The sequence below is a fragment of the Engystomops pustulosus genome, chromosome 7, assembly GCF_040894005.1.
Source record: "Engystomops pustulosus chromosome 7, aEngPut4.maternal, whole genome shotgun sequence".
NCBI classification, from domain to species: domain Eukaryota; kingdom Metazoa; phylum Chordata; class Amphibia; order Anura; family Leptodactylidae; genus Engystomops; species Engystomops pustulosus.
Window position 1 is genome coordinate 165,170,647 of NC_092417.1, and position 24,421 is coordinate 165,195,067.

Here is a 24,421-nt window from a genome sequence, read left to right on the forward strand (position 1 = left end):
TGGCGTAATCTGGGCAAGACCGTGACCATAAGTGTCCTAATACCATAAGTGTTGTCAGCTGTCGTCTATTGGGATCGGGATACACTTGTAAGGGAAATCCAGAAACAAAGTAATAAATGTGAGGGGTCCTAAGCCTTAATCCGCTACTGACAGTCACTCCGCTTCACGGTTCTATTTGTGCTAAGTTCAGTCTCAGATCTCAAAGTTATGAAGGTCACACGGGACACGTAGAGAATGTGAACGGAGATAAGTTTTAAGAGTTCTCAGTAGCTGTCCCTGTGTTACTGATAGGTGGCTGGCTTCATGACCCGGACTGTGGAGAGTACAAGGTTAAAGGGGTTCTATGAGAATTTCAGGAACATAACTTAAGGGGGCGGAGGGTAGAGTTACACCCTGACACTTGTTGGTCCGGACAAAGGTCCATCCAGAGTGGTAGAGCCTGTGCCGTAGCTATACATGGTGCATTGGGTAGAAGTCATTCCCGGGTCCTGGTACCTGAGCACACAGCTTTACCACATAAAAATTCTTGATATTTTGGGGACCCATTTCAAATTGTGTCATTGGAGCCCAGGTGGTACAATGTCTTCTCCCTCCTGCACCAGTGGTAGATGTCCATCCCAGATGTCTGCTGTCGATGTCGGTCACCATGTCTCACATATGGTGGGATTGTCCCTTCCGTCAAAGGTTTTCCAGTTGACACTTTTAGACGTTTTACATGACTGGGTGCATGTCCAAATTGTGTCATTGGGGCTCAGGTGGTACAATGTCCTCTCCATTCTGCACCAATGGTATCTGTCCATCCCTGATGTCTGCTGGCGATGTCGGTCACCATGTCCGAAGCAACCCTTCGTAATGTTTAATATGTCCCAATCACATTATAAAAAGTTATTAATATGACACCTCAAAGAGCCCAACAAAACTGGATGGTGGAAGACCTCCCTTGAGGAATGATCTGTGTACATTGCTTCAACCCCCAAAAATTGATGAGCTTATTGCCCAGACCCCTGAAGAATAGATCTGTTACTCTCCAGCTTGGTTCCCCTGGCAGGTTCGCATGTTCTGGCCAGCCTGATGAGCAATTCCGGTATAGCACTCATTGGCTATTGGGTTTAAACCTTCAGGGTTTCTGCTCTCCCCCAGTCTTGGAGAAATTTCTTCATGGTCTCCCTGTCCTGCTACCTTCCTACTCTTCCTTCTCTTCGACCATTTTCTGCTTTCTCTCTTCTTTATTTTTCTAGCGTCCACTGCGTCCACTGCTTTGGGTTTCTTGGGCATCTTGACCCCTTATTCTTGTTCTTTCTATACACATATAACATTTGGTCCTTGTTGTCTTGTGACCATTGTACCCTACTTTGTTTAACCTTAACGGGTGGTTGTGTCCTTTTTATATCCATATTTTTTAGTCTATGTTCTCAGAATTCTAAGAAAAACCTTTAGAGCTCTAAAATTTTGAACTGTAGATAACATATTATACAAAATATAGTAGTCTACCGCCAGATGTGTTCTTTTACGTCACATCCTGGAGAAAATGGTGGCACATGAGACCACAACTATTTCTGTCCTTGTCTCGGAAGATCTATATATGCTGAGTACATGTCATGTATGTATACAAGGTCAGCTGCGAATGACAGGAGCTTTCAGCGAGATCGCTCCAATCATCGGGTAGATAGACCACTCCGGTGACATCACTAACACAAGGCCGCAGTAGAGATTCTAGAAATATGGGCAAAATATGTGCTACCTGACGCCGGGCAAGAGCATTGCCTGGCATTGACTTCAAACCTGTACAAAACCACCAGGATCATAGGGCACACAACAGGGCACCGGCAGCAATGCTATATATATCACAGCTGATATGTCCTGTCAAGTGAGATCTGCTGCCTGGAAGGTGACAGGACTGTGTGACAACAGGAGAGAGTGTTTGGGGGGGTGGAGCACGGAGGGTTTCTCCTTATCTTACTTTTTTAAGGGGGTCTGTAGAATCCAGAAGCTTCATACCAGTCTCAGCCACGGACTGGATTAGTTCTTTCTGCAGCTTTTGCAAACTTCTTGTGGGACTTTCTTTTCTCCAGGCTGAGTCGGGATGCCTGAGCCTGTTAAGAAAACAGGTACATGGGACATGCGGGGAGGTGACAACGTGACAAGGGGGAAGCATGTAGAAGAAGTGCATGGGATATTCTGCATGGGATATCGAAGCATCATGGGTTTGGAGGATGCAGATTAAAGTATGAGATGTTGGTTTGGACTGTGGTGGGATGAGTGACCTTCCTATGACTTTCACTTGGAATGCCAGGGCTTGGACGCTTCTCTTCTATCCTGCACATATATGTTATGGACTGCGTTAGATTTAGCATGTTATTATATCAGTGATCTCTAATCTCCGCCAGGGGGTTGACTTCTAAAATTCTAAGACGAGTGATCTGCATTAACATAGAACGTAAGGTGGGCACAAACATTTGAGTAGTTTGTCGAGAAGGCAGCATCATTGAAAATATGGAACAGGACCGTCGTTTTCTTAATGCTGGTCCTGGGTCCTACATACTGTAGATATATTTTATGTGAAACTCGTAGAGGAGACGTGTATTTGCGAATTGTTGGGTTCTGCTTGGATACGGACTATGTTATGACGCATGCCACCATATGTTTCATCTATTCCGCAAAATGTATCCCTAAATAACACCGCCATATAGGGCTCAGCTTGCATGTATATCCATTCATCCCTCCTCATGTGGTAGCCTTCGTGTAAAAGACTTTCAATGACTTAAGCTCCGCCTACATTAGAGTGGTTTTAGGTTCTTTATTAGGCATATTTGGTATTTTTGGTAAAAATTCTGGACCTCAGTTGATGGGATCACAGCCGTCTTTGTTGTGAACAGAAGCCGTGACACTGGTGTGAACATAGGCTTGAACTTTCTTGTTTCCTAATTCAGCTTGTCAATGTTTTAGGAAAAAGAGGCTTCTAATTTATTTTGGACATTAGTTTTTTTTCTGATTTTATTCTTAGCTTAGCATTTATCCATTGATTCAGATTGTGTTGGTCCATGTGGACACGGTGTTGGGTTTTAATGATTTGTTAGCATTTTGGAGACTATTTTTGTAAAATTATAGATTTTGGTTGAATATAAAGAATGTAATTCTATAATTCTGTTCAAGTGTGAAGTAGGTTCTGTGCACCGGACATATTACAGATCAGTGTTAGAGTTACCGGTACATATTTATGGATAAGAACAAGTACAAATCCAGTAAATCTTTGGATCGCCTTTCTTGATGTTCCCAAATGGAATCTCACCTTGCACTTAATTTATAGCTCATACGTGGAGCTGTCATAGGACCGTACGCCCTGAACACCAACTGAAAAGTTTTGCCCTTGTATTGAGTTCAGGGGCAGAGAGACAGATATTGGGTCTAGGGAATGATGGGTCACATCAGTATTATTGATGAAAAAATTACTTACATATATGGTACTAGGGCCAGTTACAGGTTTAAGTAGGCCCCTGGGGAGACAGAGCCATAGTGGGCCCCTTTTCAGTAAACTCACGTCCTGGCGCCACACTTCTGTAGCCGCACTGTCCCATCTACCCCAGTAGCCACACTATTGCCCCCTTCCCAGTAGCCGCACTATCACCCCCTTCCCAGTAGCCGCACTATCACCCCCTTCCCAGTAGCCGCACTGTCCTCACCCACATAAGCCACACTTTTCCCCCCAGTAGCCACACTGTCCCCTCCTCAGTAGCCACACTGACCTCACCCAGTGTAAGCCACACTAACCCCCCCCGCCCCCGATATCCACACTGTCCCCCCTCCCCAGTAGCCACACTATACTCACCCCCCCCCCCCATAAGCCACACTGCCCCCCATCCCCGGAAGCCACACTGTCCTCACCCCCGTAAACCACACTAGCTCCCCATAGCCACACTGCCCTCTTCCCCAGTAGCCACACTATCCTCACCCCCCCCCCTTCCCCGAAAGCCACGCTGTCCTCACCCTCCCGTTACACTGCCCCCCCCCCCCTTTTATTCGGCATGCACACGCTTTCACACCGGCACTGAAGGAAGCCAGCACAGGTGATGTGATGACATCATCATGTGAGCCATTCCGTACAGTGGGGAGCTCCGCTTCAGGGGTGCGAGGAAAAATGAGTTTTGTATTGTGCCCCTATGCTGCACTCCCTACTCTGCATAGGGGCAGATAACAAGAGGAGCCAGTAGGTGATCATTTGTATCAGTGTCTTAAACCAACACTTATACAATTGATCCAGGTGTCGAAATTTTTTTTCGCTGCCCAAGTGGGCCCCTCTAGCGCCCTTGGGCCCTGGCACTTGCCTGGGTAAGCCGGGTGCTGGTGTTAGGCCTGGACCATCAATACAAAATGTATTATTATATAAGAATTTTAGATGTTGACCTATGTGTTAAGGTTGGTCTTTGATGATACTGACCTACAGATAACTTTTGTAGTATTTGTTTAAACTGGACCCATGAACAATATGGACTCTCTTACGCGCTACAATAGACAATAGGTATACTTCAATCTTAGCTGCCGTTGATTGATGGTCCATGGACATACTATGACCATGAGTTCTTGGTTACATCCCTATAGCCCTAAAGTAGTCAGTCCTTTTTCGACTTGCCTCGTAGATAAGATTTATTTCTAGTTTCGGTGAAATGATAGAAGATGAAGTGTCTACAGGTCACTATGATGAACCATTTTGGAGAACAACTGTGGCCATCAAGGTTTTTGCATGTGTCCTTCCATACTCATTGGGGGTCATTTACTAAAGGCCCGATTCGCGGTTTCCCGACGTGTTACCCGAATATTTCCGTTTTGCGCCGATTTTCCAGGTATTGCCCCAGGATTTTGGCGCACACGATCGGATTGTGGCGCATCGGCACCGGCATGCATGCGACGGAAATCGGGGGGCGTGGCCGAACTAAAACCCGACGGATTCGGAAAAACCGCCGCATTTTTTTAAAAAAAGTGTCGCGGAGCTTGCACTTACCTTCACTAGGAATAGGCCGGTGTATTTCAGTGCATTCCGGGGAACTTCAGCGCAGCCTGGTGGACGTCGGAGGAACTGCCTTAATGAATCCCGGCCGGACCTGAATCCAGCGCAGAGAACGCGCCGCTGGATCGCGAATGGACCGGGTAAGTTAATCTGCCCCATTGACTCATAATTGGAAGTCAATCCTGGAAATGATCTTATTTAGATTCAATGATGTTGGAATGACCTTTAGTCTTCTCCTATTTAGAGAAGTTAGAACTATTACATGATGGTCTTGTGGGGACGTTTAGTTTCAGTGGCCTTAGCAAAGGTCCATCAATCGGACATTTAGGTGCTTTGTGGAGTCACAAAGGAATCACATTTCTACAGAGACATACAGTTGTGAAGAAAGAGTCTGTGAACCCTATGGAATAGTAAAGATTCTTCATCAAAATCATCAGAATAACAAAAAAATCTTGCAGTGGTCTCCAGGCCTCGGGTCTCCAGTTGGTGAGACAACTGAAGAGCCCCAAGTTGGAGACAACTGATTTAAAGAATCAAAGTATTAAAATCTTGTGAACCCTTAAATTTAGTGACTATTAGGACACTATGACCATGAACTCAACTAAAGTTTTTTATGTGACCAGTGAAGAGGTCATAAATACTTCAGCTCACTAATCTATTCTCGGACTCATTCAACAGTCATCATTAGGTCAAATAGGTCAATGTTGCTGACCCAGAGTTTTAGAGTTACCAAGCGTGTAGTAAGGAGTGACCAAGTGGATTTTGGCACCAATTTGTGTAATGACTTCTGAGAAAGTTGACCACAAATTGTAGCCACATGTGGCAGAAATTAAGCCCATTTTGGCCATTCTTGGAGAGATGATTATGGTCTTGGCCGATTGGGACAACCACAGTATGTATTTGTCTTTAAGCATGACCAGTGAAATTTTATTGATAGTAACAGTTGGCTTCATATCGGCCTTGATCAGAGTGACCAAAGAATGGTCAGAAACATTACTTGTAGAAGACGGAGTGAAAGGAAGATTGTTGGCCATTGGACCGAATTATTTAGATTTTGGCTTCCAGTTATTGTGTCGCTCCCATACTACTGCTTTGCAGCCAAGAGTTCTGGGTGCGGGGTGGATTTATAGGACCAACCAACAAGTGGTCTTTTTGGACATCACATATTTCGGGGGACTCCAATTCATTTGTTGTCCCCTGAACCAAGGAGGCCTCTTATAGGATGAAATGGGTGCAACACAGGGTCCGTGCTGGATCGGGATAAGTATTTTTCATTTTTCCACCATGGCCTGGACCACAGGGGTTTTCCAGATAATTGGAAAACCTCATTAACTCATTAGGTTCACTTGTACAATGCCACCTATACCTTGAGGGTCTTTTGTGACCGTTGAGACACCTTACCACCCTTTGTTTAAGAACATCTACCCAAGTAACTCCTCTGTAGAGAATGGGCTAACCAGGCCTAACCTGGTCTTCCGCCAGGATAGATCCTAAAAGAAGCCCGTCTCATTACAATGCTGTGGGTAGGATGTTATTGAGAAGGAGAAGCTGGTAGAATTTGTATTCTATTGAAATCTATTGATACTCACTCTGGGATCAATATTCAAAAGGCCCATTCCTAAACCCAAAATCTCCATTTCTGCTGAATCTTTTTCTACAAGCTTTATCTCCATCTTCTGAGATGGAGATGGGGATTTAGGACAAACTGATGGGGGATAAGTGTTTAATGTGACTTATCCCTACAATTAGGATGACACGATGAGAATTATTGAATTGACAATGATTCCATGGGTTCCCAAAGTCTTTCTCTCAACTAGAGAACTTTCTCTCATCTGTAGAGTAGGGCGTATGCCTTTAGACTATTACTCGCGCTATCACTACCTTTTGCTCACTTTTGTGCCCAGCGTTTACCAAGAAGCCAAAATCTTCAGAGGTTGTGGTGGGAGAATCCATTACCTTTGAGGCCGAGACAGAGAAAGCTGGTGTTAAGGTGAGGTGGCAGAAAAATAATGTAGACATTGCCGCGAGTGACAAGTACATCATCAAGGCTGATGGCAAAAACCACTCGTTGACCATCAACAATGCCGCTGCTGAGGATGAAGTCGTCTACGCCATCATTGCCGCCACCTCGAAAGTCAAGTTCGAGCTCAAAGTGAAGGAAGCAGGTAGGAACTGAAGAAGACACGGCCATTCCTTCACAATTACAAATATTTCACTAAGTTCTTGTATTATATAATAACCAGCACTATATCCGGCACAAAAACTAATTTTGATCACTTTTATAAATTTTTATGTTTTTGGCTATGATATTAGCTACTTTCTCTTCCTAACTTTCAGCACGGTCACGTTGCGGCACATTTGGAGTGTATTCACACACTGTTCCGAGGCAACTAACTAAGATTAAGGAGACGTTATAATTCATTAGGCAACATTTACTGAATGTGGAAGTTGTGGGAACCTGTATTGTGTGATGCAGTGGACGGCCATTTTGTGTAGGGTGTTCTTAGTAGCTACTATGAGAACTCTTGATATTTCTCCTATTACATGGCAAGAAACTGATTAAACGTTGGGGCCTATGGTATTTAAGAATGTGATTTGCCATTACAACATTGTCATGGACCATTGTGGGCTCCTCAATGAACATCTCACCTTCCCCGACCTGGAAGTCAAGACATAAGTAAGATAACATTAAGGATTCAGACATCAATAATGGACAGAAATGTAGGAATGTAAGCCGATAGCTGAGTATTCCAGGAAGTAAACCCTGTTTTAAGTGAAGGGGGTTGTTATCATGACACTTGATGTTATGGAATATATGATAAGGGCAGTTGTCTTATCTACTTGTTTCTCCTCGTTCTCCTCCTTGAGTTTTGTGCTCGCCCTTTTTCCCAGGGACACTTTCTAATGACTATTTTTGAATCCTGACCTAAACTATTGTCTATCCCTGTGGTGTTATAAACTTTGTGTTCTATAGTCTATGAGGAGCCAAGGCTCAAAACCAATAGTAGACACCACAGGACCAGGTGATTGTACAATGTTTTGAAGGTTACTAGTGGTTAATGGAGAATAATGTAATCTGGTGGGCCATAAAAATCCAAGCCGGGTAAGAGAATTTGGACAAACACAAAGATTTCAGTAGGATCAATGTCCTCCAGACAATGATATTGGCAAAGGAAGGATCGCAGGTTGAATAGTTCCTTCAGGAGATAAGTCACCACCATACGGTTCGAACAACAATAATTCTTCATAATTTATCAACCAGGTGGGACGATCATATATTGGCTTACAGTTATTGAAGACGCATTGGCAGCTTATGTTGGCCTTTAAAGTTATTTTGCCCCCATGAGGAGACCACTGCCATAAATTAATCATGATAGATGGGGGATCCTGTTACAGATTTTGGACTGGGGCCCGGTAGATTTATGCCTCTTGTCATGGTCATAAAATTTGAGGATGACCATTTTTGTGCCCACGTTCTGCCCACGTTTTTCACTGTCTACATGGCTACAATCACTCAAGCACGAGTTGAGTCCAAGCTTAGAACCTTAATAACTTTTTAAAAGAAAAACAGCTAAAACTATAAAAATACTTGTTTATAGAGATAAAGGTAAAAAAAAAAAAAAAAGTTAGTTTCTTGGATAAGCTGGAAAAGACAGCCCTAATATAACTTGACCAAATGGAGCTGAGATGAGTTAGAAGAATAAGGGCAACAAGTGGAGGTCAACTTTTTGTCTTAACAGGAACTGAACACATCAACCCAAAAAGTTGCTTGCACCATCAGAATCTTAAAGTTCCTCTTTTGCACAATATTCCTTTTACTTTCTATGCTATATTTACATGTACGAGCTTCGAAACTTTTCTAGAATTTTGCAGACCATCGCTCTGTCCCAACTTCCTCTTTCCACACCGGTACCAAAGATACGAGGGTGAGTCAATAATTATCCATAATACAGCTAGAAATATTATTCTCATGAAAATAAAAAATTTATAAAAATTCTAATTTTTGTATATTACCCCCTTGCTTCTTAATGCACTTCTTCCAGTGTAGCACATGTTTACCTGGGTCCTTCAACAGATAACTTTTGGCTGCACCAATTCCTTCAGTTCTTGGTCCAAGGTTAAACCTCCAGGTCTCTTTGGGTGGACCAAACAGGTGAACAGTAGAAAGGGCTGAGATCAGAACTCTACCAAGTGTGAGCCCATACCTCAAACTCCGGTTTAAAAAGGACTTCAACCTTGTAGAAGGATGTAGTTGGCCATTGTCATACACAACACCTTGGCACAGAGCCTCATCTTCATGTGTGGCTATTTTGGGAATTTTTTTATCCATTGGTACACCATCTCTTGCGGAAAAACATGGTTCCTATATTGTGTTGAAAGTCTTTGATGGATTTCAGCATCTGATACTCCTTCAGACCCCAAAAAACAAAGAACATCATTCATCTTTGGTACAAACAACAATGGATACGACCAAAAACAAGTTTGATGAACTTGCACAAAAACTCACATGTCAGGGAAATATTGACTTACCAATTTTTATGTTTTTGAAATTGCACAATTTTTGCTCCATCCTCTGGGGCTCTTGACCTCTTAATCTAGAAGTAATGAGTTAAAGGATTTACATTCTCTTTATTCCTTTTATAACCGCAATCCTATCCTGAAACAGATCGTAAGAAAAGTGACATTCCAGATTATGTGTTTATGACCCTTGCCCATCTTTAGCTCCTGTGCAGCTGTCAAGGAGGCATAGGATGACTTATCTCATATGTCTTAATCCCGAGCGACCTGTAGGGCAATGTTCATTACTAAAACAATTAGGTGGGTTGGGGAGACTTAGGGAACTTGGTGTTTCCATGATTCAAACTTACTCACAAGAGGAAATACTAAGTTTTGCTACTATTTTTGGTAGTTCCAGTTAGATAGGAAAACCTTCCAACCCAGATCTCCTGCCACTTAGACATCTCCAATCTGGAAGTTTCTCTACCCAGGTCCAGTGGCTTGAAGGACTATACTTTCCTGATGGATCAGATTTGGTTAAATCTGGACATAGTAAAACACACATTGGGTTACTGAGATGACATGTACAAGAAGGAACGTGCAAACCGGTATCCACCTTATTGTGGTAGGCCCAGAACCACCCATGGCGGTTCTCTTGTGGCATCTACCACTATGTAAGCCTGTATCCCAAGTCTAGGGGAAGAGCCAGTCAGCCGGTTACTGACAGGAACCTTGTCGCAGAAAGGGTATCTCAGAATTCGAAAATGGGACCTGGCTCGTAGGCTCACTGAATTCATTTTATTGGTGGACCTCATGTTGCTTTTGCTACTGTTCTGTCTACATTATTAGCGAAGCAGGTGATGTGTAATTGGTCCACAGGTAGATGGTGTATAGCCAAGGTAGACCTGGGACACATCCATAATCAGGTGATTCCCGGGTTGGAGCTCTTCAATATTCATTTCTTATTGTAGGGCACCTCCAAACATTCGTAACTTGCCTGTTGTTTGAAACCTCCTTGTACATTAACAGCATGGATGTATGACCAGGGGATGGAAATGAGCGGACCCCTTGTTCTCGTTCGGGATTCAGATTCGGCCACATGACCCAGAAATATTGTCAGATTGCCGGTCCAACAGCCAATGCGGCAAATTGACACCCCTATTAACTAGCCATGGCTATGATTGGCCAGGGGTTTCCCCCTGACCAATCATAGCCATAGCTAGTTCCTTCAATTTGCCAGATTGGTGTCCCAATAGGTAATCATAGCCATGGCTGGTTGATAGGGGCCTCAATTTGCCAGAGTGGCTGTTCGGCCGCCAATCCTGCAATATGTCAGGGTCACAGAGCTGAACCGAAACCCTGAACATTGGGTCTGCTTATCTCTGCCAGGGGTGTAACTTGAGGTGTGATCACATTTGGGCCCAGGAGCAAAAGGTCTCTCTGCCCCATACAAGATACCAATAATATAAAGGATACATTATACAGTAATTGGTGGTCCAGTACAGATTTTGCAATGGGGCCCAATAGCTTCCAGTTATGTCTCTGTGTATGACCCCTGTGCATGGTAACACTAAAGTAAACTCACTAACTTGTCCTGTGTCTCTAACTTTTATATTGATTCATAGTTTGCATTTTATCTAAGTCTATTACTAATGCATTATATATAATCTATTAATGCTTCATTATGTTCTGGAGCATGCAAATCCATTGTGTCCTATTATCATCTGTTATATAGAATTATAAATATTTCTATCACACCAATTTTACTGTCATTTCTATAAAAATGTATAGCAAAGGCCAAGAATGCTCCAGCTCCAGCTCCTGCCCCTCCTGCCCCAGAACCTGCCCCTCCTGCCCCAGAACCTGCTCCTCCTGCACCAGAAACCCCAGCTCCTGCTGTAGAGGAGGAAAAGAAGGAAGCGCCACCCGCAGAAGGTAATTCTAACTATATCCAGATGGAGAGGTGCATCTTATCTTCAGAGGTGGGACCCCCCCAGTAACTAGACATTAATTACCATGAAACCTCTTGTAAAAGGTTCCTACGAGTCATATATTGGGCACCACTCTTTTACAGTTGCATAGTAGTTAGCCTGGGTTTACAAAGGTGGCTGTTTACCCCATCACACCCTACGGCAGTGGTGGCGAACCTATGGCACGGGTGCCAGAGGTGGCACTCAGAGCCCTTTCTTTGGGCACCCAGGCCTTCACCCCAACACAGAGTTTGCCAGATAGGACTCAAGGCTTCCTCCTGTGGTCCAAGACAGCCCAGGACGTGCCATGCTCAGACCTATTTTAAAGCGGCATCCTTAGCTGCCAGGACTACAGGAGTAGCCAGAAGGTGTGGATAGAGTTGGATTGTCATTGGAGCTCCTGCTCTGGTTCCCTTGATTCTTCCTCTTCAGGGGACCCTGGAGGGAAGCTAAATCCACATTTCTCCATAATCTTTCTATTGTATTGCTGAACTCGGGACAGCAATATGTTTAAAACCTGTGATACAGAAGGGATCAATAAGTTACTGCTGAAATTGTCATGTTGGCACTTTGCGACATACAAGTGGGTTTTGGTTGTAGCTTGGGCACTCTGTCTCCAAAAGGTTAGCCATCACTGCCCTACGGTGTCATATTTGCCAAACTCGGACAGTTCCCTTCCTTGGTTGAACTTGATGGACAAGTGTAATTTTTTCAACCGTATAAACTATGATACTATGATAAAAGGAGGCAGGTTTGTCAAACCTATGGCCAATGGTGGGCTCCGAGAAGTCTAAACCTAATATTTTACCAACTAGACGTTATATTTGAAGCCATAAATCTCATGGCCACAGGGTTCCACGTGGCCGTTCCACCTTTAGCTGGTTGCATGCAACATGGTGCCCATATCATTAGGTGCCCCTCATTCCCAGTGAGTCTTTGGATCTGCCTAGGTTTAGTTGGTGTTAGGTAAGCAATGCCTCTAACCATTTTCAAGGATACCCAGATTTCCAAGTTGCCAAAGAAGTATCGCCAATAAACAACTACTCATGCACCCCTTGGTTTTTAAAAGTGGGAACCAATACTTCCCATAGTTGGACCATAAAATTACAGCAGCATCATCTCAATTCAATAACAATACTGTAACCCATTTGGAGATCTCACCATTGTAGGTCCTAAGGTGATCATTCAAGAGATCCAATGGGGATATGTTTGGCCATTAAGGTCCCTCACTCCTCTGTAAAACTGGCCAACTTCTTTGGAGGGTACACCAATCCTTGGTTGATACTAGAACCAATACCTGGGTGGAAGATGGGATCAAAGTGGGCTTTTCCCAAGTTCTGGAAAGAGGATGCCATTGATTCGAGACCTTTGTGGGGTCTTCTGGTTTAGATTTATGGGTAACCCTTTTTTTTATCCATGATCTATGCTCATGCATTCATCTCTTGACAATGTCCTAGCTCCTGCACCCCCACCTGCAGAAGCTCCCAAAGACGAAATCGGACTGTTCCTGGAGAGACCAGTGGATGGAGAAGTCACTGTTGGTCAGTTTCTTCTGAATACTATCTATTCTATTAATATTATTTAGATATTTCTGAAATTTTTTAAGTAACATGTTTTTAATTTTCAACTTATCTTCATACGTTAGGTGCAAACATAAAATTCACAGCGAGGGTTAATGGCGCCAACCTGCTGAAGAAACCAGTGGCGAAATGGTTCAAGGGCAAATGGATGGACCTGTCCAGCAAAGTGGGCAAGCACCTGCAGATCACAGAAACCTATGACCGCAACACCAAGGTAAAGGGAGCACGACGGTAGAAAATAGGGGCTTGTGTTTTGTAATATTTTAGGTATCTTTAAGTAGAATTTGGGTGTCATTCAACTGTTATGAATAATTTGACCATTAGCCTTGTAAATTGGGCATTTTCTTGTGCACTTTTTGGCTCTGTTCAATCAGTATACACACTGTTGACAAGGTAAAGGAAACAAGTCATCGGAGTAACTAGGAGAGGCATGGTCCCATAGCAGACTTCCACCTTAAAAAATATGCATACATTATATACACACCATATATACGTACGTACATACATACAGCATATACACACATGCATACAGTATCATATACATACATACAGCATATACACACATACAGTATCATATACATACATACAGCATATATACACATGCATACAGTATCATATACATACATACAGCATATACACACATACAGTATCATATACATACATACAGCATATATACACATGCATACAGTATCATATACATACATACAGCATATACACACATACATACAGTATCATATACATATATACAGCATATACACACACACATACAGTATCATATACATACAGCATAAAAACATATACATACAGTGTCATATACATACATACAGCATATACACACATACATACAGTATCATATACATACATACAGTATCTTATACATACATACATGCTGTATCATATACATATATACAGCATATACACACATACATACAGTATGATATACATACATACAGCATATACACACATACATACAGTATCATATACCCCCATGCATCATATACACAGACATACAGCATATACACATCACATATGCACACACATTTAGAGCATATTAACATCACAAAAAACAGCATATTCACATCCAATACCCCATATTCTGGGGCCCCCTGACACTGTGGGCCCCATAGCAGCTGCTATGCCCCTGAAACAAGTATAATACATATGGTCACCATGTAGTCCCCGGGACCATGGTTACAGACGGTATACACATGACATGATGAATGCACCTGGGTGACAACTTGGACTGATGGTCGCTCAGAATAGAAGCGCACACCCAGAGCAATGACCAAATCTGTATATTCCGGGATTATTTTTAGCACACGGCCAGGATTTGGAAATTTTGTTTAAATTTATTGTAGCAAGAATTTATATTATCCCCCAATGTACAGGATAGTTATTGATGGAGGTCCGACTACAGATGACAAAAAATAGGGGTCCCCTAAATTGAATGGATTAAAAGGTGTAGCATTCCCTGTATCGCTGTACTTACTGTCTATCACTGGGGACATAGAGGAGTTCAGTGCGCAGCCATTCCTAGTAGTGCCATAGAGAATTAATAGGACATGAGAGTCTATGCTCAACCTGGGTCTACATTCATTAGGGGGGATAGGACCCTCATTATTCTGAGAAATAGGAGTGCCAAAAGGCAGGGGCCCTGGGCTGTATGAATATTATAGCCCCTACAAGTCTGGAATCACTCCCTACATCTGGTACTAGAATCCGCTTCTTGGAGAATGGAGGATGTGTCCCTTCTGCTGCTTTCAATATGCGGTTTCAGGACCTTTGGAGGTCCTTCAAAGGTCCTGTGTACATGTGCATTGAGAGCAGGAACAGATGTGCAAGGATTTCATGGGTGAAAGTCCTTCTTTGGTGGGCGGTTTGGGTGGCCTAGGACCCTCTAAAAGGCTTGAGCCCTGGGCTACCACCCAAAATGCCTGTATAATAACCCACTGCTGGCTACAGGTGGACTCTCACTAATACGCATTTTATCCCTACCCTGTATTCAGCTATAAGGGACTGCTAGCAATACAGTAGCCAAGTGCTCTAATCCCATAGTGATGAATGGAGAGTCCACCAAGTCCAAATTAAATGGGGGGTCCGGGACCCTACTGTCATAATCCATGAGGGTCCCAGCAGTTTGATAATATTCGTGCCATATCTTCTATGAGCTGCTTTTACTTACCGTATTTTTCGGACTATAAGGCGCACAAAAAATCCTTTGATTTTCTCAGAAATCAAAGGTGCGCCTTATAGTCCAGTGCGCCTTATATATGAACCGTACTTACAGACAACAGCTGCCTTGTACTGTGCACAGGTCTGCCACCTGCTGGTCATTCATCCTTATAATCCGGTGCGCCTTATAGTCCAGTGCGCCTTATATATGAACCTAGACGTTTTAGCAGGCCTTATAGTCCGAAAAATACTGTAGATAAGATTTCTGTTCTATCCCTTTCAGATTTACACTTTTGAGATCCACATTATCAAGGCCAAGACGACTTACGCCGGAGGATATCGCTGTGAAGTTTCCAGTAAAGACAAATTTGACAGCTGCAACTTTAACCTAAATGTACTCGGTAAGTGATTAGGAAAATCAATGGAAATTGTTTTAAGGACAAATCTGGAAAAACTATTTGTTGTTTATGTGTTGCATTTCATTTGTCTGCCCTTCATCCTGCTGTTAGTAAACATTTATTGATGGCTTGAGGGGGAACGGCTTCCTGCAGAAGAAACATCCCCAACGGTGTGCTATTTATTTTATTTTAGTTCAGTTAGTTTAAAGAGAACCCGTCATGCAAAATAACCCCCCTAAACTAAATATATTTTCATAAACTGCCATTAGAGAGCAATACTTCTATGCCTTCATTGTCCCTCTACATGCCTGTAAACCTAAGCAATGAGGTCCTAAAGCTGTATGCAAATGACCTGTGAAATGTCCAATGAAGCATTAGCATATTCAAGCTGTCCACCTTATTCATGAGTGGGAGGCACAGCCACACCCCCAGTGCATGACTGACAGCCTGTATAATGATGTGAGGCTGTATAATGACGTGAGGCTGTATAATGATGTGCTTCCTGGTGCTGGCGCCCCCTGCAGCCTGTGTGTGCATGTGTGTATATAGAGGAGAGATACAGCAGCTCCAGGATGCAGCCATGTTATAGCAGAACATGTCAGATTCATGTGTAGCTGATGTCTGTGTCCCTCACCTGTATATTAGGAGGATGCAGCATGTCAGCAGATGCAGCACACACTAGCAATACTTTACTATACATTACACACAGACATGAGCAGGGGGAGGGGTAACAGGGGTGACATCACTGCCTCTGACCATGTGACCAGCCTCATTTACATGATAAAGAATAGATGATTTTACAATGATTAATGTATGAAATAACTAGATAAAGGCAGGGATGGGATCCTTGTGAGCTGCTCCAACAGGTAGAGGTGACAGGACTAGTGACACAGACCTGATGACAGGTGTCCTTTAATGTAAGTTTCAGTAATGAGAATTTCAGCCCCAATCTCCAGGTGGCATGTTATAGAGCAGGAGGAGCTGAGAAGACTGTACATGGTGTCCTATCTGCAGGCAGCTTGTTATAGAGCAGGAGGAGCTGAGAAGACTGTACATGGTGTCCTATCTGCAGGCAGCTTGTTATAGAGCAGGAGGAGCTGAGCAGATTGTACATTGGGTCCTATCTGCAGGCAGCTTGTTATAGAGCTGGAGGAGCTGTGCAGATTGTACATAGTGCCCTATCTGCAGGCAGCATGTTATAGAGCAGGAGGAGCTGAGCAGATTGTACATAGTGTCCTATCTGCAGGCAACATGTTATAGAGCAGGAGGAGCTGTGCAGATTGTATATAGTGTCCTATCTGCAGGCAGCATGTTATAGAGCAGGAGGGGCTGAGAAGACTGTACATGGTGTCGTATCTGCAGGCAGCACGTTATAGAGCAGGAGGAGCTGAGCAGATTGTACATAGTGCCCTATCTGCAGGCAGCATGTTATAGAGCAGGAGGAGCTGAACAGATTGTACAAAGTGTCCTATCTGCAGGCAGCATGTTCTAGAGCAGGAAGGGCTATGCAGATTGTACATAGTGTCCTATCTGCAGGCAGCATGTTATAGAGCAGGAGGAGCTGATCGGATTGTACATAGGGTCCTACCTATAGACAGCATGTTATAGAGCAGGAGGAGCTGAGCAGATTGTACATAGTGTCCTATCTGCAGGCAGCATGTTATAGAGCAGGAGGAGCAGAACTAATTGATTTGCATATTATGATGTAGCCGTGTGTCACATGTTACATGTCATGTGATGTCTGAATGTGATGTCACATGACACTACACATCTGCCATTTCTCATAAATGATATATCTTTATACTTGATACTTTATTACATTGACACATCATTTTCTGTTTTTTCCATCCAGAGGTCAGCAATACTTCGGACATAGATATCCGCTCTGCATTCAGACGCACGTAAGTATCTGCAGTCTATATAGTGAGACTTATATTCAGCGCATTTTATCAGATGTTGGATATTTTACCATCAGAAAATTTGATTGTCATATAGTAAACCTCAGAATCTATTGATTGATAAATGCATAGTCTATGCTTAGGAGTCCAGTGGGTGGTTCTACTTAGTGATTGACAACTTACCCTGTGTAAGTCTGCATAGAAATACAGTCAATTACCCCATACAACCACCCACCGGACTCCTAATCCCACAACAAGGAGAGATCTAAGTAAATAATCATATAAATAACAAGTTATACAGAATCTCTTGCTCTATAACATGCCTCCTTCCAAGTATGTAGACTGTGTTTCTAGGAAATCTACCACCAAGATGAAGGATTGTAAACCAAGCACACTGACATACTGGTATGTGCCCCTCTGGCAGGTTCTGCTTTTCTTTTAGCTTCTTAGGACCTTGTTTTTACAATAAAAAGGCTTCACAGATTATGCAAATGAGCCTCAGGGGCTCCAGACTCTATAGACGTCAATGGAGTTTGGAGCCCCAAAGGCTCATCTGCATAGTTTTTAAAACCTCTTTTTCTTAAAAACAAAGGCATACAAAGCTACAAGAAGAGCAGCTTCTGTCAGAGGGGGCACACACCAGTATGTCAGTGTGCTTGGTTTACAATCTTCATCCTGGTGGTAGATTTCTTTTAAGGGTTCCCTTTAAGGAAATTTTCAGTTTTTATTTAATTAGTCCCTTGAACAACACCTGAATCACATATATTATCTTAAAGGATTAATATATAGTTTTGTGGACAACTTAATTTGAATTCTTGACTTCGGATTCCTTATCTGATGATTGACAAATAAATCTGCACAAAATGTTGTCAATCACTGATAGTACCGCCCACTGGACTTCTAAGCATAGCCAGGAATTTTAAATTATACTGAATCCTGTTCCATAGAACTGGATATCAAGCAATTCTGCAATACTGCTCTATAACAACCTGTATGCTGCTCTGCCACTTTTATAGGTTCCCTTTAAGGGTAATCACTGTTCTTACAATGCAGCTTGGAATGCTGCTCTGCCACTTTTATAGGTTCCCTTTAAGGGTAATCATTGTTCTTGCAATGCAGCTTGGAAAAGAATTGTTTGAGAAAGTTAAAAAGTTGGAAAAGTAATTAACTTTTCCAACTTTTTAACTTTCTCAAACAATTCTTTAATTACTTATTTTCCTTAATGAAACGTTATTGGGCTATAAATCATGTATATTGTAATATTGGACTTTTCAATTAGTATTGGTCGCCATGTTAAATGAGTAAATAGATGTCTAAAAACTTGTCTAAAACACCCAGGAGCATAATAGGAGCGGCGAGAAGGAGGATATCTGTCGCCAGGTAGCTACGCTTTGCTCCAGCAATTCTGTCTAATATCCCAATGACTGTCATCCTAATAGGACAACCATTAATCGGTTCTTGACTGACTGATCTTAAGACCACTGGTGTAGACCCCAACTCATTGCTCATTTTTAAGGGGATGTCCCAAGTATTTAAGCTACCCCCCCTTTCCATAGCTTGGGAAATAACTAAGTGATCCAACTGCTGGGACCCCCACCTATTACAAGAATGGATACATCCTGAATCTGAAGAAAGGGGATCCGGTATTCACTGATGGGTGGAGGGCAGGACCAGCATGGATCCTCCTTCTCCAAAAACTGTATATGCTCCCCCCATCAGTGAAAATGGGATCCCCTTTCTCTGGATTGCCCAAGAGTAGGACGAGCATGGATCCTCCCTGTCCAAAAATTGTCTATGTTCCCCCCATCAGTGAAAATAGGATCCCCTTTCATCGGATTGCCCATTCCTATAATGGGTGGGGGTTCCAGCAGTTGGACCCCCCCCCCTCCCCCATTGATCAGCTAGCTATCCCCTATCCTATAACTTTACTACTTGGGACAATCCCTTTAATACACATTGTCCTCCTGATTCTAGTGCAGCTGGAATTATTTCTCTATCCACTACCACCATTCCCGAGTAATCAATGTCAAGACTATCAGTAATATACTGTCAGATGGGCGGGGCCTGAGCGTCTCATATACCAATGACCAATAAAACCATTTTTGGCTGACTGATCTTGAGACTATTGATAAAATCCCAACTCTTTACTAACTTTATAGGGGTTGCACCAAGTACTTAAGTTACCCTCCACCTTTCCATAGGTTAGGGGATTATCAACCGATCAGTAAGGGGGGTGTCCCCTACCGATTACGAGAATGGTACCATCAGTAATTTGTTTGTCCCAGACCAGAACCTCCCACCTAAAAGTAGAGATCCTAATTAGCATAGGGCAGTGATGGCAAACCTTTTAGACACCAAGTGCCCAAACTACAACCAAAACCCACATATTTTTCGAAAGCCACAATTTAAGCCGTAACTTATTACTCCCTGCTCTGTCACAGGTTTAAATTGTATAGGCACCTGAGGACAACAATACAGTAGAGAGAAGGAGAAGAAGTTTGGATTATCATTGTAGCTTCCTTCTAGGGTCATGGGCTGCCTGGGACTCCAAGAGGCCTTAAGTCCTGTATGGTGAACCCTGCCCTGGGGTGATGGCAAAAGTGCCCATATAGAGGGCTCTGAGTGCCACCTCTGGCACTCGTGCCATAGGTTCGCCACCACTGGCCTAGGGTGTATCCAGCACATACTTTACTCTTTAGGCCCTCTACTGACAGAGAGGTGGTTCTGCCATCTGACAGAAGAGATCTGATTTTTCAGGCACATTGGGGACTAAAGAAAAATTTTCAACTATGCCAGAATCAGTGGATGCAAAGAGTTGGAGTTGGTAAAAGGTCCGCTATAACCTTGGCTCTATAAACAGTGTGGGGGAGATTTATCAGACAGGTCTGAGAGCAACTAGAACAGTTTTACCTCGGACACTTCTGATAAATCTCCCCCTGTACATTTACCAGGTTCTTCTTGTGCCTCAAAGCCGAAGCTGGGCAGTGGACCAAGTATTTGCCCTTAGGGCCCCCATAAGCTATCGGGAGGAGTTTATCTCACAGGAACTTAAGGATCGGCCATTGCAACTTACCATACCCTTAACTCAGCACCTGCTGTCGGAGGACAATCGGGAAGCCCCCTAAAAAATGATGGTGGGCCTAACCCAACAGAATCTCCACCTATGTGTATTTGGACCTTCAAAAAGGACAGCTAGTACCTGATGTGAATCATTGTGCCAATGGATCCTAGGATTGATGGCTTCCCATGCAAAGTTAGGGATAGAGCTCAAGGCCAAGATCACTTCAGTTTAAGATCAGATTTTGACCCTTTAGGAAGACAAACGTGATTATGTCATTGGGATAATTGCTGAGCAAATGAACAACCAGATTTCCGCGTTTTCTCAAGGAAGATCTGATTGTCTCCTACGTCATTCGATACAACTGCAGCACGTCCCATTTACCATCACAATGTGATAATTCCACACTACGCCTCTGTCCACACTGTCACCCTCACTCTCTCCCGCATGCTGTGCACAGCTCAATGTATAGTATTTACTGCTCGGACGCTTGTGTTACACCTGTCATCACAAGATTTATGTTTCCCTGTAACGTCTATACATTGCCGCAGGCTATGTATGTCCCTCGCCATACGAGCACATTTCTTCAACTTGTCATTGATGTCATATGTATAATTGATGTTCTAAGGGATATGGTGGCCCATTACTTCTCCGTTCTATAGAACTGCTCAATTCCCATGTTACTTATGGCCCAATTTGTACAACGGTGGGTCCCACAGCTGTCATTGGTTGGGTAGAGGGCTTAGAGGGCCATATTATTTCTTTGTATCCCTGCTGGGATAACACAATACAAGGGACCTATTGACATTGGAAGACCCCCATTACTGGTCCCAGCATTGACTTCAAATTTTTTTTTGATTAATCCTACAGGCCTCTGTTTACATCAATGTCATTGGTTTCTGTTTCTTAAAGGAGCCATGACGTGGTCCCAGGTTCTATTGAAATTGGATCTAGGTTTCTGTCATTTTCACACCAAGGGCCCAATAGCCAAACTAATGTGTAGCAAGAGGCTTTTTCGGGGAGAATCATGATATCTTTTTAACCATTTAATAAGTTATACAATAAGGTACCATGATTACGGTAATTTGCATGTAGATGCTAATTTTTTTGACCACATTTTTTAAAAAGTGGGCGTGTCAAGGTTGAGGCTTAGCGGCAGAGGCGTGGCCTCCAGGTATCTGAAGGATTTACTATAAATTACTCCATAAAGTGGCATCGATTTCACCTCACATCTATTGGCATAGGGAGGGAAGCTTGTAGGCGCGGGCAAGAGTAAGGGAAGACAACACGGCCAGCCCCACGAAGGTAAGGAAGGGGAAGGGTAGGCAGCGGGAGAATGGGAGGTTAACCTCCCTTTAAAGTGCCATGAATCCCATGAAACTGAGTATCAAAATTCCCACCCCTTGGGCACCCATCTTAAGGAAGCCCAGGGCATCCTTCATGACACAAGTTTCATTAGAACTTAGAACAGTCGGAACAGACTGACAGTGGATCCTCCGGTGGGTCCAGGCTCAAACCCATTACTGGACTCCATAGGTCAAGCAGGAGACAATCTAATTTGGAGGCTTGTTTGGAGAAGATAAAACTCATTTGGAGGCTAGTAGGGATTATTTATTTATACTGATGGGCCCAAGGAACACAGAATTTTTTCATACATTTCTAAGAACAATAACAGAGGAACAGTAGAAAGTTATAGCAGGGAAGGGGGACAGGTCTTCTGTAAGCAGATACAATACTAGAGATTAGCGGTAGTGGCCTCTTTTAGGTTGGCATCATCTCTTTACAATAACTAATAATGGATACTTGATGTTGTGTTTCATTCCAGTGGTGATGGGACTGAGGAAGCTGGAGAGCTGGACTTCAGCGCTCTTCTCAAGAAAAGGTTAGTATTAAGTAGTAATATGCACATCCCATACACACAGAGGGAAAAGTATCAACCACTCGGGGTATATTATATCCTGTTCCCAGATTTGCCATCTCTATGATCACATTACAGCTATAGTGACCTGATACACCACATCATATATCTCGTGTTCTTACATTACTGTCCAGGTCGTACCATTATTATACATGGGGTTGTATGGATCTCAGGATGGACTGAACTTTGGAAGCATGTAGATCAATCATTGTGATATTGCAGTAAAAATTGTATGCAAATTAGTGCCTATTGTTTTTGGAGCCACTCCATTATCAAGGTTCCTTAATGGGTCGGACATTGATTTACAGGGTAATTACCTATAGCCTATACACTATGACTATAATACACCCTGTGCCTACTGCGGGTTTCTACAAGGGGACAAAGTACTCCTTGGGTTAGTAATACCCATCTCTCTATTTCAAATTATTCTTACTTCTTATACTTTTCAATATCTCACCCATAGCAGTCCTTGAGGCTTAATTTAAAGGTGAACTTTTCACCAAGTAAAAAATGCTAAACGACCTACCTAATTTAATTGTCGATTTCCCCCTGATCAGTTTGGAGTTTATTTTTTGAAAATCCGTCCACCCATTCACAAGATACGACCCCTGAAAGTTTATATGTGAATTAGCACATTCAAGGGGGCAGTAACCTTTTATTTTCATACTGAGACACACCCCAGAGGAAAAGGCCACGCCCACTTATCTATAATGAGATAAATCACATATAAAGTTCCAGGGGTTGTATCTTATGAACCAATGGACCGATTTTTAAAAAAAGTATACCAAATTGATCAGGAGTGCGGGGGGATTCACATTCAGAAATCTGTACTTGGTGTCAGGTCTTCTTTAAAGGAGAGGTTTAACCAGGAGGTTCAAAAACATAGCTGTTTCATTCCAAAAACAGCGCCACAGCGGACTGTGGTTTGAGCTGGTATTGCAGTTCGGCCATATAGAGATGAATGGAGCTTGATGCATTAGAGGAGCTGTTTTGTGGAAGAGAGCAACCCTGTTTTTCAACCTTCGGACAACCCCTTTAACTCATAGACATAGGTTACATTTATTGGAACAGTACTGATCCCTTTTTTTTCTCTTTTTCTCTATTTATTTATCCAAAAAACTTACATATTTAGCGGTTTACAGCATTTGCTTCCTGTTTATTGCTATTTGCTACATCTGTCCTATAGAATATCATCAGTCCATCTATGGGATTCATACATTTCATGACAATGGGCGAGTTATATATAAGGATATAACATTTCATCCCCACCACCTCATCTCCCCTATTCATCACTCTTGTATTATCTCTATGCTTTACATTGATTCTGTTGCTTTCTGTTCCCTGGATATATGTTTCGGCTGGCTCTGGCTACATCATTACCCTTGTCCGGCTCTCTCGCGCTGCTTGCTCTATCTTATTTTTATGCCTTTTTGCAATGTCTGTAGCAAACCTACTGTACTTTGCTTCCTGCTGGCTTTACTTTGCTTTCTAGGAAGAGGGGGTTAATTGTTTTCCAGGTTTTTCTATTGTTGGAAACCATTATCAACTCTTCTCAACTTGTCTAAGCGTTGACTTTCCTTCAGGACGGTACAAGGGTCGGCCCTTTGCACCTAGATAGCCAATATGAGGGAAGTAACATAGGCCGCTTCCGTTGCCAGTAGTCTTCTGCTTGCAACGTCTCTGTTCCCAGTGTTCTGCTTTCCTCCGGTGCTTAGTTTATCTCTGTGCATCACAATTATTGGCTTTATTCCCTTTGTTTTTCCCTTACACTGCTTGCAGTATTGCTTTCCTGCTGTCCTGTAACAATTTCCTGAACTGATTCTGACTTAGCTGAACCGAACGTGATCCATAGTGAAGATCTGTAAGTTCCAGCAAGACCACAAGTCACAGATCAGTATCGTCCACTATGGGTTCATTTCAGCTAAATC

At 42.9% G+C, this 24,421-nt stretch overlaps 1 protein-coding gene across 1 annotated transcript in view; it reads left to right on the forward strand.

Annotated features, from left to right (window-relative positions):
• Positions 1–1,960: 1,960 nt before the first annotated feature.
• Positions 1,961–24,421, forward strand: part of MYBPC3 (myosin binding protein C3) — a 75,293-nt gene continuing 52,832 nt past the window's right edge. Inside the window, exons 1-9 of the mRNA XM_072118701.1 lie at positions 1,961–2,108; positions 6,907–7,167; positions 11,291–11,434; positions 12,927–13,010; positions 13,115–13,263; positions 15,505–15,622; positions 17,472–17,520; positions 18,856–18,897; positions 22,401–22,457. Coding sequence (XP_071974802.1) covers positions 2,084–2,108; positions 6,907–7,167; positions 11,291–11,434; positions 12,927–13,010; positions 13,115–13,263; positions 15,505–15,622; positions 17,472–17,520; positions 18,856–18,897; positions 22,401–22,457 — 929 coding nt within the window. The 5' untranslated portion in view covers positions 1,961–2,083. The remainder of the gene's footprint in view (positions 2,109–6,906; positions 7,168–11,290; positions 11,435–12,926; positions 13,011–13,114; positions 13,264–15,504; positions 15,623–17,471; positions 17,521–18,855; positions 18,898–22,400; positions 22,458–24,421) is intronic.